A 14894-nucleotide genomic window follows, 5' to 3' on the forward strand; every position below is an offset into this window, starting at 1 on the left:
ATATTGCCCCTTGTCTCCAAAGGAAAAGTCCTGTTGATGCAAACCGTAAATGACCACAGCCAGGCTCACCATGTTGAAATGAGTGCACAGTATTGTGGAACTGCTTCTTCTGGAAGCAGTTCTGCAGTGTAAATGAGATACCGAAAATGCTTCATCAGAATTTAATTGAATGTCACATTATCTTCTCTTTCATCACTCAGTTCTTTTAAAGAGCTCTGAGCTGTGCATATTCACACATCTAGAAGAAGTATTACTCCATCACTTAAATGTGCTAAATGTGACATTAAGTTTGAGTTGTACTAACAAAGTCCAAATATTTGTCACGACTGCAAAGCATAATCTGATAAACTGCCAACATATTTTGTTCTTAATCACATTCGTGGTCGCTTAAGATTTTTTCCAAATTATAAGCCTCAAGAGACCTGGTGACACTGCTGGAGAGTGGTTGGTTGCATGTTTCTACCTGTGATAAGATAAGAACATAATAAATAGGAGCAGTAGTCGGTCATTTGGCCCTTCGAGTCTGCTCCGCCATTCAATAAGATCATGGCTGATCTTCTATTCAACGCCACCTTTCCGCACTATTCCCATATCCCTTGGTTCCCTTAGTATCCAAAAATCTATCGATCTCTGTCTTGAATATACTCAACAACTGAGCATCCACAGCCCTCTGGGATAGGGAATTCCAAAGATTCACCACCCTCTGAGTGAAGAAATTTCTCTATCTCAGTCCTAAATGGCCAACCCCTTATTCTGCAACTATGACGTCTAGTCTTAGACTCCCCAGCCAGGGGAAACATCCTCCCCGTCAAGCCCTGTAAGAATTTTATACATTTCAATGAGATCACCTCTCATTCTTCTATACTTTAGGGAATATAGGCCTAGTCTACTCAATCTCTCCTCATAGGACAGTCTCCCCCCTCTCCGGCCCCCCCCCCTCCCCAAGGAATCAATCAAGTGAACCTTTGATGCACTCCCTCTAAGGCAAGTATATCCTTCCTTAGGTAAGGAGACCAAAACTGTACACAATACTCCAGGCATTAAGACTACTTTACTCCACTCGTTTTGCAATAAAGGCTAACATGCCATTTGCTTTCTGAATTGCTTGCTGCACCTGCATGAAAACTTTCTGTGATTCCTGCACAAGGACACCCAGGTCCCTCTGAATAACAACATTTCCTAATCTTTCACCATTTAAAAGATACTTTGCTTTTCTATTTTCCCTACCAAAGTGGATAACTTCACATTTCTCCACATTATTTTCCATCTGCCATGTTCTTGCCCACTCACTTAACCTATCTATATCCCTTTGCAGCCTCTTTACGTTCTCCTCACAACTTATTTTCTCATCTAGCTTTGTATTATCAGCAAATTTTGATACATTACACTCGGTCCCCTTGTCTAAGTCATTGATATAGATTGTAAATAGCTGAGGCCCAAGCACTGATCCTTGCGGTACCCCACCAGTTACAGCCTGCCAACCTGAAAATGACTTGTTTATTCCTACTCTGTTTTCTGTCCATTAACCAATCCTCAATCCATGCTACTATATAACTCCCAATCTCTTGAGCCCTAATTTTGTGATATAACCTCTTGTGTGGCACCTTATCGAATGCTTTTTTAATATCCAAATACACCACATCCACTGGTTCCCCCTTATCTACCCTGCTAGTTACAACCTCAAAAAAACGTTAACAGATTTGTCAAACACAATTTCCCTTTTGTAAATCCGTGTTGACTCTGTCCAATCATATCATGATTTTTCTAAGTGTCCTGTTACCATGTCCCTAATAATAGATTCTAGCATTTTCCCTGCTACTGATGTCAGGTTAAGCGCTCTATAGTTCCCTGTTTTCTCTCTCCCTCCTTTCTTAAATAGCGGGGTTATGTTTGCTACCTTTCAATCCGCGGGGACCATTATAGAATCTAGGGAATCCTGGAAGATCAAACCAATGCATTCACTATCTCTGTAGCCACTTCTTTTAAAACTCCAGGATGTAAGCCATCAGGTCCAGGGGATATGTCTGCTTTTAGTTCCATTAATTTCACCAGTACTATTTCTTTACTAATACTAATTTATTTAAGTTTCTTATTCTCACTAGGCCTTTGGTTTCCCACTATTTCCGTAATGCTTTTTGTGTCTCCTTCTGTGAAGACAGATACAAAGTATTTGTTTAATGTCTCTGCCATTTCCTTATTCCACATTATAATTGCTCCTGTCTCTGCCTGTAAGGGACCCACGTTTACTTTGATGCTCGGTTCCTAATCTCAGGCTTACACACAAGAAGCGAGATACCATCCAGAACAAAGCACCCCATCCACCACCTTAAACATTCACTCCCTCCACTACCGGCGTACCGTGGCTGCAGTGTGTACCATCTACAAGATGCACTGCAGCAACTCGCCAAGGCTTCTTCGGCAGCACCTTCCAAAACCCGTGACCTCTTCCGCCTAGAAGGACAAGGGAAGCAGGCGCATGGGAACACCACCACCTCCAAGTTCCCCTCCAAGTCACACACCATCCTGACTTAGAAGTAGATCGCCGTTCCTTCATCGTCTCTGGGTCAAAATCCTGGAACTCCCTCCCTAACAGCATTGTGGAAGTACCTTCACCACACAGACTGCAGCGGTTCAAGAAGGCGGCTCACTACCACCTTCTCAAGGGCATTAGGGATGGGCAATAAATGCTGGCCTTGCCAGCAACGCCCACATCCCATAAAATGAATAATTAAAAAAAGGCAGCCCAGCAGTCAACATCACCATATGGACTGCAGTGGTTCAAGAAGGCGGCTCACCACCACCTTGCCAGCGATGCCCACATCCCAGGAATGAATAAAGAAAAAAACCTTGCAGAGTGAAAGCAAAAGCTTCCTTTTAAAAGGAGGGTGGGAAAGCCCAGTCAATCTGGACCCTTGGCATGGAACTCAAATTGGCTGGTTGCAGCCTGGGTTTTGGTAGAAACTGGGGTCTTTGCTGTGAAACTGTGAAGAGAAACAAACAAAAAATGTGGCAATATATTGATCTCTCTCTCTTATTTACTTGCCCATTTAAACACCTTCATGGCATTGTCACCGTCTATCTCTGTAACCACCTGCCTCAAACTCACTGATCCTCCAGCCTCTTGCGAATCTCCCGTTCCCTTTGTCCCATCGTTGATGGCTGTGCCTTCAGCCGTTTAGGTTTCATTCTTTGGAATTCCCTTCCTAAACCCCTTTGCCTCTCCACTGGTCTACCTCATTTCCTCCTTTTGATTGCTCCTCCTAATATTTAATAATTCGGCTCAATGTTCATTTTTTTTGATTATGCCTCGGTGAATCAATTTTGGACTTATTTTTGACGTTAAAGCTCGATTAAATGAAAGTTGTTGTTGTTGTACACCCTTCTCGTATCATTCCTTTCTGAATTGTTTCCACGACCAAGAAGGCACGAGTGGGGCATTTTGGAACAATCCCAGAAACTGTTCGAAGTTTACTTGATTGGGTTCCTAAATCCCACTGAAAAGTTAACAACCAGCTCTGCGAGACCCCCAGATGCAACTAAACTCCAGGAACTATGGCAAATTATTATGACCTCAAAAAAGCATTATGCTCTCCATGTGTGCTCAACCACACTGACAGCCAATGTATTCTCTTCTAAGTACCGTGTGACAGTGTCTTCACAAAATACACTCACTCAAAAAAAATTGTCCCAAATCTTTCAAAGTCAAAGATTTGTGAACATTAGTTAATTTTAGCATTAACAGTAGGAACCACAATGTCACAGAAGCAAAAGAAAAGTCCTAAAAATACAGGTATGCCATCTATCAACATATTAGTTAACCTGCTGTCTACATTTACCGGTTTATGCTTTTGCTAAAAAGTTCCACATCTCTGCCTAGACTTTGCAACTGGAAAAATGCAATTAAATTATTTTCTTTTTACAAATTTTAGTTCTAAAGAAAGCAGTTATTTTACTCAGTTTCATTATTAACTTTAAGGAGAAGGCATGAATGTGTAAATGGTCATTTTATAAGAACTGGAATAGTTCTGTGTCCATAAGGCAACAGGGCCGAGTACTCTGAGAATATTTGATAGGGTACTGCTTCATCGAGTTTACCAAACACTTTTTTGTTTGTTTATAAACACGTGTGTAGTGAAGATTATGTTAATATGTGTCCTCCGGTCACCTATGTGCAATGCCACAGTGACAAAAATGGAATTTCCCACTATTTAACATTCAACTTTATTGTCATTGCGAAATGTGATTTTGCAAGCTCCCATGAGTCCAGTACAAATAACATTAACATTAACATTAAACGTAAATAGCACCGTCCTGGGAGAAGCAAAGCCGCTGCGTCTGTGCGCGCCGCCATTCCATTTCCACCATTCCTCCTGTCCGACAATCTTCAGCCCAACGCCCGGGCCTGCTCACCAGCCGCCCCTCCCGGGGCTCCTTCCATGACCTTCTCACCAACCGCCCCTCCTCGGGGCTCTTTCCGTGACCTTCTGCACCTGGTCTTCCCTGATGGTCACCCCTCCAGGTACTAACCAGGCCTGGCTCTGCTTAGCTTCCAAGCCTTGCCAGTGACCCTGTCCCTAGTCCCAGGAACAGCTTGTTCTCCTGGAACTGTCACACTCCCCAATGGGTAATCGCTTGCTTTACGTTGTCATGATTTTGCTCAGGGCAGTGTCCTAGGCCTAACCATCTTCAGCTGCTTCATCAATGACCTTCCCTCCAACATAAGGTCAGAAATGGGGATGTTCGCTGACGATTACAGTGTTCAGTGCCATTCGCAACTCCTCAGATAATGAAGCAGTCCATGCCTGCATGCAGCAAGACCTGGATGACATTCAGGCTTGGGCTGATAAGTGGCAGGTAACAGTTGCGCCACACAAGTGCCAGGCAATGACTATCTCCGACAAGCGAGAGTCTAATTACCGCCCCTTGACATTCAACGGCATTACCATCGCTGAATCCCCCACCATCAATATCCTGGGGGCGGTCACCATTGACTAGAAACTAAACTGGACCAGCCACATAAATACTGTGGCAAAAAGAGCAGGTCAGAGGCTGGGTATTTAGTGGCGAGTGTCTCACCTCCTGACTCCCCAAAGCCTTTCTACGATATACAAGACACAAGTCAGGAGTGTGATGGAATACTTTCCACTTGCCTGGATGAGAGCAGCTCCAACAACACTCAAAAAGCTCGACACCATCCAGGACAAAGCAGCCTGCTTGATTGGCACCCCATCCACCACATTAAACATTCACTCCCTCCACCACCGGCATACCGTGGCTGCAGTGTGTACCATCTACAAGATGCACTGCAGCAACTCGCCAAGGCTCCTTCGGCAGCACCTCCCAAACCCGTGACCTCTACTACCTAGAAGGACAAGGGCAGCAGGCGCATGGGAGCGCTGCCACCTCCAAGTTACACACCACCCTGACTTTGAAGTATATGAGGGCAACTAGGGATGAGCAATAAATGCTGCCCTTGCCAGCAACGCCCACATCCCATGAACAAATTTTTAAAAAATTACCCTGCTCGGTGCCCAATCCTTGTTTTCATCATGGGCATCAAGAACTGTACACCCACTTGGCAAATCCAGATCCGCAAAGTTTTCCTGTATTCTCAGTGACAGCCAGTGGCTCAGTTGGTAGCACCCTTGCTTCTGAGTCAGAAGGTCATGGGTTCAAGTCCTACTCCAGGGACTTGAGCACATTTAAAAAAAAAAAACTAGGCTGACACTCCAGTGCAGTACAGAGGGAGTGCTACACTGTCGGAGGTGCCGACTTTTGAATGAAACGTTAAACCGAGGCCCTGTCTGCCCTCTCCGATCTCATGGCACTATTTCGAAGAAGAGCAGGGGAGTTATTCCCAGTGTCCTGGCCAATATTAATCCCTCAATCAGCAGAACAAAAACAGATTATCTGGTCATTATTGTAAAGTCCGTGGGTTGTTTAGTTAATTAATTACACAGACTCCAAGAGTAACTTAAAACAGGACTTTACTATTCGAAGGTCAGGGCGAATCTGCCCAATAACTCCTGGCACAACACTTATATACTGGTGTGGTCACCGTCGGTATTACCGTATACAGAAGCCAAACAAAGTAGTGCCACACCTAAAATAGTTCTCTTAAAGGTGAACGGTTACATACAATAGTTCTCTTAAAGGTAGACGGGTACATACACTACAATTATCACATTGCTGTTTGTGGGAGCTTGCTGAGCGCAAATTGGCTGCCGCATTTCCTACATTACAACAGTGACTCCACTTTATTGGCTGTAAAGCGTTTTGGGGCGTCCGGCGGCCGTGAAAGGCGCTATATAAATGCAAATCTTTTTTCTTTAATACACAACCTCAAGAGAGGTCATCCATTTCCTTTCTCCTGCTTTAGTATTCCCCTCTATCTGTGGGATGACTACCTACTGGAACATATCTCCAGAAAATTTCCCTCCTTGCATATGTTGCACATTACATGCAGCTGATCTTCCAGCTCAGCAGTTCTCTATTCGGGCAACACAACTCTGTGATACTTTGTGCATATGTACTCCTCCTAAATACTTTCCAGATCTGGGATATCCCATGTCATGCATTCTGCACACATTGCAAGTCTGTCTCTTGATGCCACTATTTCTATATTTCCAGATGCTGTACAATTCACGAGTACTAGCTGTAGAACCATGTAATGGATTGTATGGGCTTTGGTGAAGAAGCCGGAGGCCCCTAACCGACTTTCACTTTCCACTTAGTGACTTCCATATCTACTACCAATTAAATGTTCAATTTAAAGCCCTTGGTAAAGGTACTCCAAGTGGAGTGCAAAGTGTGATACCAAATTGTGCGACAAAGCAGGGTGTTCAGAAGAAAGTTTTGAGACCTGAAAGCTCACATTGGAACTAAGGGTAACCCATGTATACAGGAGAAACAATGAAGCAGAGTTAGAAAAAGAATTTAGGTGTGGTGAGCTCATATAATTAGGTCTTGACATTCAGGTTCTGATTCAGTCAAGGAGTGAAGCAAAGGTTGGTCAATTGCTTTCCATGTGTGTTGACACCTCCATCAAAATCTTCCAGTGTTTCTGCATTATATGCCGAAGAAATAAATTGTCAAATCTGTCTGCTGTCACCTGACCTTTTCAACCACCCATCACGTGGTTTGATGATAAAAAATCAATTTGAATAGAAATATAACATGCTAAAGTGAAGCCATGGTTTTATTTTTAACAGGCAAGTCAGTTTACTCAACCAAACTAAATTGAGGCTCCAAAGTACTGAAAAGGTTGCCCTAAAAATCCATTTTCACCTAATACAGATTAGAAATTGTTGCTGTACAATTAAAGCAATTACAACATTTTTGTGCAAATATCCCAATATTGCCTTGTAGCTCTGCAGAGAATTTTGCTTGACTTTAGAAGGCCCAAGAACAGTTTTGGAATGGGATTTTTACAAAATGCATTGTAATCTGCCTGGACTCTAAGGGGGGGAAATTCGGTTGCTTTGCGCCTCCCGTTAGCGCCCTAAGAGGCCGCTAATGGGGCGCAAAGCAACTAGCGCCTGGGCGCGGCAATGTTTGCACCGCTCGTGGAATTGACCAGACATATTGCGGCGGCGCTAAACACTACCACCACGATCTCCCGCGCCCGCAGATCGTAACGTTAGTCAAGCGTGCAACGCCCCGGACCAGATATTGAGTAGTGCCCCCCTGCCTTTACCACCTGCCGCTAGCAATGACAGGTTGAGGGGAACGTTTTGCAGTCGGGAAGGGACTGGGGGAGCGCTATTTAAAGGCGGCTGCTTCCTGACTTTTTTTGTTGCCGACATTTTTGCACCACGCATTCAGAGAGAGAGAGAGAGAGAGACTTCTGAAGAGATTCAACACTGTGTGAAGGAGTTTTGGGTACTGAGCAGCACTTTGCAGGTTCATTTTGATTTGACCTTCCTTGCATCAACTTAGAAGAGATTATGGGGGCTGCACTCTGAGCTCTTTGCCTGGGCCTCTCCATTGTTCTTTCCAGCAGATTTGATGTACAGGTCTCTCCAGGCCGAGATTCAAGGCTGCAATGAGCAGGGTCTGGATGGAGAGCAAGATCGACCCTCCCCTTTAAGAACTGGCCGATGCCAGTGTGTCTGTGTTCCATTGTTGACTGACATCACATGAGCTTCGCCAGTGCTCTGAGGTAGCGCCTCGCTCCTCAGTGTTAGCACCTTAAGAGAGGTGTGTCGCGCCTGATTTAGCGCTCCAATCAGCTCCAGGAGTGATAGAAGCCAAGTTTGCAGTCAGAGGCGATAATTACCGCCAGGCACTAAACTTTGCGCCTGGCCGATAATTGCGCTCCAAATGGGGCGATACCGAATTTCTCCCCCTAAAGGTTCTTCCAGAGACAACCTTTTGCATTTTTGTTAAAGAAAGTGTATATTCCAATCCTGTTGTCTCTCCCTCGAGGTTGGTATTGTCATCTCCTTGCAGACAGGGCAGTCTGGTTGGATGTTATCGCGACAATGTGACGTGTCTTGCTGTCCAGCTTAATTGCAGTTTACAGGAGCCACCAAATCATTTTTAAAGTGGTCATCTTGTTGTCTAACTTCAGAGACCACAGTGTAGTGAGAACTAATTTAATGGAATCCATCTCTGCACTTCAAAGTTTAGGACCATTGCATACATCAACACAGGCACAGATGCTGGGAATATATAAACTCTGTATCAATAACTCAAGACCAAGTTTCTTTCAAAAATCGAAGGCGTCACCCACAAAGCAGAAAAGCTTAAAATGAGTATAAATTGGGCACTTGGGCAAACATAACTTCTGACCAGGAGGTAAACAAAAAAAAAATGTCAATGAAATCTTCCACCAAAAAGAAATGAAGTAATATTGTGGAATATATCTGGGTCAGTGTTCTAGGGAAAGCAGCTGAAATCAATCTTTTGATTGATAACTTCCATAACACATCCTATTTGTCATCAAAAGCATTCCTGACAAAAATATACCACTAATTTGTGAGCTTGCTGTCTCTGCACACTTTGATGAATCCAGCCCTGAAATGGCCTTTGTGTTCCTGCTCCAATTGTTACAAAAACTGGAGGGGCTGTCCCTTCCGAAGATGCAGTATGTTGTACAATTCTCTATTCCCCAGCCTCAGTGTCTCGTGAAAACCCAGTTTTGAAAAATCTCGTTGTAATTTGTCTGAAAGAAATTCCATTGGGCATTTAAATTTTTATGCAGTAAATACTTCTGGGTTTATTTATGCGTGACTAATCTTTTGCAGAATTAATATTTTATGGCATAGATTCATATGTGGGATGCGGTGGAAAAACATGGCATGCGCTTGAAGTATGAAACAAGCATTTCAGATGGAAAGCTGTATCAGTGAGTGAATATGGCTGACAGCAAATAAAATGCTAACTTTATTCTGCCCAGATTACATTTGTGATTGAATCATTATCACAGTCGTTCTTAAAAGGTCTTGGTTTTAAAAAATATTAAATTAGTTGTAAAAATTGAGTCTTTCCAGGCCATCTGTGAGGCTCATTAATTTTAACTTGTTCCAGTCTAGGAAGCTGAAACTGCCTATTACTGACTGTCTGAGTTATCAGGTGGTATGGGGACAGCTGCAACAGGCTCACTGTAGTGTGCATCACTGTATCTGATCCAGGGTAAATGGAGACCAACACGATTAATGCTTTTTTTATTTTTGAAAAAGGGAGAAACACTGAAATTGATGATGAGATATACTCAGGGCTAAGTGAAATCACTTTTTATTAAATCTGAAAGAATAATTTCTTTTAAGATGTATTTTCAGGGACATTTGTCGAGCAATCTAGATGTTCCTGTATTCCAAACACTTGGATGTGCGAGTTTGCTGCAAATTTAATATGTTCTTTGGTGCATTTTTAGTGTTCTTAAATTTCAAAGCATTGCATTCATCTTTGAGGTAGCAAAGAATATCTATCATGGGAAATCCCAAGGGGCGGGGGGGCGGGAAAGAGAAGATCAGAATTTGTCTCTTCCATTTCTTTTTCTTCTCCCCCACCGCCCTCCCCCCCCTCACAATCAACTTCTCCGTCCCCGCCCATTTTGGGACTGCTTCTGCAAGATGTCAAGAATGTGAGCAGACGACCTGCTCTCCAGCCTGGCAATGCTGCTTTTTAACTGGTCAATTGGATGTGTGTGAAAGCAGTGTGTCGTCATACTGTGAATTGGTTTGGATGGTGATGAATTTAATTATAATTAGCTTGATGAATCAGTTATTTAGTTTGATTGCATTAAATATACATTGATGAATAGATTTGTCACTATAGATACGATGTGGAACTGAGTTGTTTTTCTAAATTTAGTGGTAAGTCCTCCACTTGAGTGTCTTTAAAAGCCATGTGTGTTAATGTTGCTGTTCCTCAACTTGTGTGTTTTGAGGGGGAGAGTGGGGTAGTGAACAGAGGTGGAACTTGGTGTCAGATTGATGAAACTGCATGGTGGATTTGCCAAAAATCCAAGTTAGCTGTCCTGACGATCCTTTGGTTACGACCAGAATTGCCATTCTGTTACCTGGATGAGTGCAAACTTAAAATGGGACAGTACATTGAGGAGCCTGCATTAAATGTAAAATATTCCAATATGAATTTTTTTTTTTCGTGTTTTCCCCTTTAACTTTTTTCAGTCTCCTATCCTAAAGAAGTTATCTCTTGCTGGGGTACGATTTGCTCTCCACTGCCTTGCCTAAGTGAGTGAGTGTCAACAGGCTAATCGACTGGTGGGCAACAATCTAACCTCTTCTGTCCCCAATCAATGTCCTCGTGCATTTCCAGCAGGCTTTACGGGATTGTGATTGGGAGCAGAAATCCTGGCCGATTTATCTCTTCCTTAATGCCAAATCTAATGTTACACCACCAGTTCAGCTGTGACCACCTAACTCGGCAGAGATGCGAGAGTGAACCTGGGGCATCCCTGTGGTCGAGGCAGATGAGCCATCAGAGGATATTTGCAGTTTTGTGTGCTTTTCTTCCTATTTCTGAGGGGGAATGGCAAACTTTTGCCGTTATGGAGCAACCTGCTGCAGACCTATCTCAGCATGGCTCTCTGCTAAAAGAGAACTGCTCCACTGATGCGTGTAACAGGCATGTAAGCAGACACCTTTTTTTTCTCTCCCACATGGCAGCTGTCTTTTATTCTGCCAGCGTATTTCACACTTCATCTAGAGCCATCCTTTGTGTCTTTACCTGTCCTATTACCATCTCGTCTCGCCTTGAATATCTCTTAATGTCTCTTCACCCCTCACAGACCTTCCCTTTTGTTCTTTCATCCCCTCCCCCATTTCCCAGCCCCCAAACTGGCTTTTTAATCTGTTTCATTTCCTGCTTTTTTCTCAGTTCTGACGAAGGGTTTCGACCTGAAACGCTGACTCTCTTTCTCTCCACGGATGTTGCCTGGCTTGCTGAGTTTTTCCAGCGTTTTCTGTTGTTACACCTCATTGTGTTGGGTGTGGAAGCACGCCGTTCCCAGTTTCCTATGCTAATCACAAAGCTATTAATGCCATTTCAAAAGTATTCAGTCCCAATTATTAGGAAGGTTTTTGGGAAATGTTCGAAGTAGGGGAAAATATAAATAAATTGGTTTAAGGAAGAAAGTGCATGACATTGGAAACATTCATCCCTCCCCCATCTTTCGGAGATGGAGAACTTGTATTTTCTACAGCCTTTCATGGCATCATGTCCCAAAGCACTTTGTAGCCAATGGTTTACTTTTGAAGTGTTGTCGCTGTTGTTTTGTAGCCTTTCACGGTTAGAGACAGGTTATGACAAAAATGGTAAAATTACTTTTTTCTCTCATCAGACATGCCACTCCACGTGCGACGCAGCAGTGACCCTGCACTGATTGGTCTTTTGTCCTCTGTAACGGGACCTAATCTTAATCCAGCGGAGCCCTCTCGCAAAAACCCCACCCGTTGGTCTACAACGCCGGGCTTTCCAAAGCCAAGCCAAACATCCAGTAGCCTTGACAGAAAAAAGGTGGGTTCGCAGCTTTGCTCTTAATTCGAGATTTGAAAGAAAGACTTGCATTTATATAGTGCCTTTCATGGCCTCGGGACATCCCAACGTGCCTTGCTTGAAGTACTTTTTTTTGAAGTGTAGACACTGTTGTAATGTAGGAAACACGGCAGCAAAACACACAACGCCACTCAATTTTTTTGGACTTGAATATTGAATTTTCAGGTGAACTTCTAACGAAATAAAATTAATAAGATGAATACACTGTACCCATTTCCAAAGGGCATTTCAAATGAGCAAGAAACTAGTGAGATCTGTATTCTCCAGGGACGGGGGAACGAGAGAGTATAATTTCCTTAACTGCAATGGCTGATTTATCCAACTATGACAACATTACATTGCTTTGAAAATGGCAATATGCTAAATTGTTGGGAAGATGGTTTAGTAAAGTGATGCATATTGACCCTTTTATGATTAATTTACCTTTAAAATATCACTTGGCTAATCCTATTTCAATACATATTAGCTGTCAATGCAGACTCTAATCTTGTACAATGCTTTCCCTTCACCCAGTGGCTGCTGTTGTTGAATTCTTAGACCATAAATCTGCAGTCTTAGTATCCTGTATTTTTTATTATTTCCAATCCTCCGGCTGAATCCAGTTTTATTACCGCGAAACCTGCCCTGATGATGTCTGAAACGGAGGTCTTTGGGAAAAGAAACAGCTTGCAGTCTTGTTCCAACCACATTGTGATATAGCTTCCAATCATTCACATGCCTTAATGTCTAAAGCTGAGTAACCATCAATTGGCTAAAAATGTCGGAAACACTTCAAAATTGTATAAGGCAGCAATAAAAATGACTTGAGCATTGTCTAGTACTGTTAAAATATAGACACTTATCTGAGGTGACTGGTAGATACTGAAATTGTTCAGATGATTGAGTGTAATTTCCATTATTTGTAATAGAAATATACGCTGTATGGGAGTTTGGTGTTTACAGGAAACTCTCTTTTAACCGGCACCTAAATAACCGCAAATCTCTGTTAACCGACAAAATTCAGGAGTAGGTTCAGGTAAGTTTTACTTCATATTAGTGGCAGTTCCTGGATCTGTGGCTGTGTAACTGGGGTTTGTGCACTTGTTGCTAAGCAATAGGAACGCTTGGTCTGTGGCCGGAGTTCCTGCACAGGTTGCTAAGCAACAGGGAAGCCTGGATTTGTTGCTGTGTACGGTGCTCTCGTACCTTTTAAACTATACCTCTCTGTAATCCGGACTTTTTGATAAACCGGCACCACGCCGGTCCCGTCGGTGCTGGATAATAAAGTTTGCTGTAGTTACTTGTACAGAACAATCTGCACAGAGGAGTTTTTTTGTGCACAGCACATTGCTAAGATGTATGTGTTGTGAATATGTAAAGCTTAAATGTAACTGGAAAAGTGATTATATTTAGTTTGAACTGTGGTGGAAATTGTTATTTAATCTGGCCTGTGGAGTTTGAAGAGCAACCTTGGTTTGGGGATAAGAAAAAGTTTTTTTTTCCTAGCCTGGATTCATAGAATCCTTGAAATTACATTACAAAAAGAGGCCATTCGGCCCATCATGCCCCTGGTGCTGTCAGTTCTTCAAATAGGAGATAGCTAATCTTATTCCCCTTCTCTGCTCTTTGTAGTGTCCGAGTATAAATAATACACGGACTGCAGGAGAACAATAATAACAGGTATTTACTGAACAGAGGGCAACTAAAGACTGAAGTACAGAAGCCTGCTATGGCTTTATATACAGGGGTGGTCACTGCCGGTACTGCAGTATAGAATCAGTTCTTCTCTTAAAGGTACATACACAACAATTCCTCCCCTTTTAGATAAACAGTACATAACACTCATTTAACAACTAAATAATAACTAATTACAATTACAATTTTCTCTGTACTATATACATCAACTGAAATAATCATTTATAAGTTCAGTCTTTGAGGAGGCTGTCTGATCCTGACTGGATAGCGCCTTTCTCGAGTATCCTGTTCTTGCGGCAGAGTTGATCCTGGTTCATTGTCATTGGTTGGTTTGTCAGCATCCAATACCACTGCTTCTGAGGGAGACGCAATCTGTACTTCGGGTTGATTACCAGGTGCACCTGCTCGTGGTATGGGTTTGGCTTGTTCCTGTGACTCTAGAATCTGGTCAGCATGGCGTCTCACGATGCTCTCTCCAACGTCCACTGTGTACATTAGTGGTCTCTGCTGTGTGCATATCGTTCCTGGCTGCCATTTTTCTGTTCGGTCGTCGCGGGCCAAGACTGGTTGCCCTAGCTTGAAGCTCCTGGTTGGCTTCTCATTTATGTGCTGGAATTGCTTATCCTCAACATCTCGTCTTATGTTTGGTTTGAGCAAATCCAGGCGACATCTTAGCCTTCGGTTGAAGAACATTACGGCTGGAGCTTGGTTGGTGACTGCATGTGTCGCATTCCGGTAAGCAAACAAGAAATTATCCACCTTGTGTTGTAGTGGTATGTCGTCATTATGCATTGCCTTTATTGCCTTTTTAAAGGTCTGAACAAACCTCTCAGCCAATCCATTTGTGGCTGGATGATATGGGGCAGATGTGTAATGTTTCACCCCATTATTCCTCAGAAACCTCCGGAAATCCTCGGACACAAACTGTGGCCCATTGTCGGAGCAAATCTGTTCTGGCAAGCCATTCCTGGCGAAGATGGTCCGTAGGACTGCAATAGTTTTCTCCGTGGTGGTGGAGGACATTTTGATGACCTCTGGCCATTTCGAATGGGCGTCCACAGCGATTAGGAACATTGAGTCCATAAATGGACCAGCAAAATCAATGTGTACCCGTTGCCATGGAGATGAGGGCCACTCCCATGGATGTAGCGGGGCCTGTGGTGGAGCGTTTTGGACCTTCTGGCATCCTGTGCATC

At 43.2% G+C, this 14894-nt stretch overlaps 1 protein-coding gene across 6 annotated transcripts in view; it reads left to right on the top strand.

Annotated features, from left to right (window-relative positions):
- Nucleotides 1-14894, top strand: part of LOC147117045 (partitioning defective 3 homolog) — an 862692-nt gene that overhangs the window by 441740 nt on the left and 406058 nt on the right. For all 6 annotated transcript variants that reach the window (XM_085987637.1, XM_085987633.1, XM_085987634.1 and 3 more), the window contains exon 4: nucleotides 11810-11985. In XM_085987637.1, the coding sequence (XP_085843763.1) occupies nucleotides 11810-11985 (176 nt within the window). The remainder of the gene's footprint in view (nucleotides 1-11809; nucleotides 11986-14894) is intronic.

This window comes from Somniosus microcephalus, chromosome 5 (genome assembly GCF_052327205.1).
Source record: "Somniosus microcephalus isolate GS21.2 chromosome 5, FLI_Smic_1.0, whole genome shotgun sequence".
NCBI lineage: Eukaryota > Metazoa > Chordata > Chondrichthyes > Squaliformes > Somniosidae > Somniosus > Somniosus microcephalus.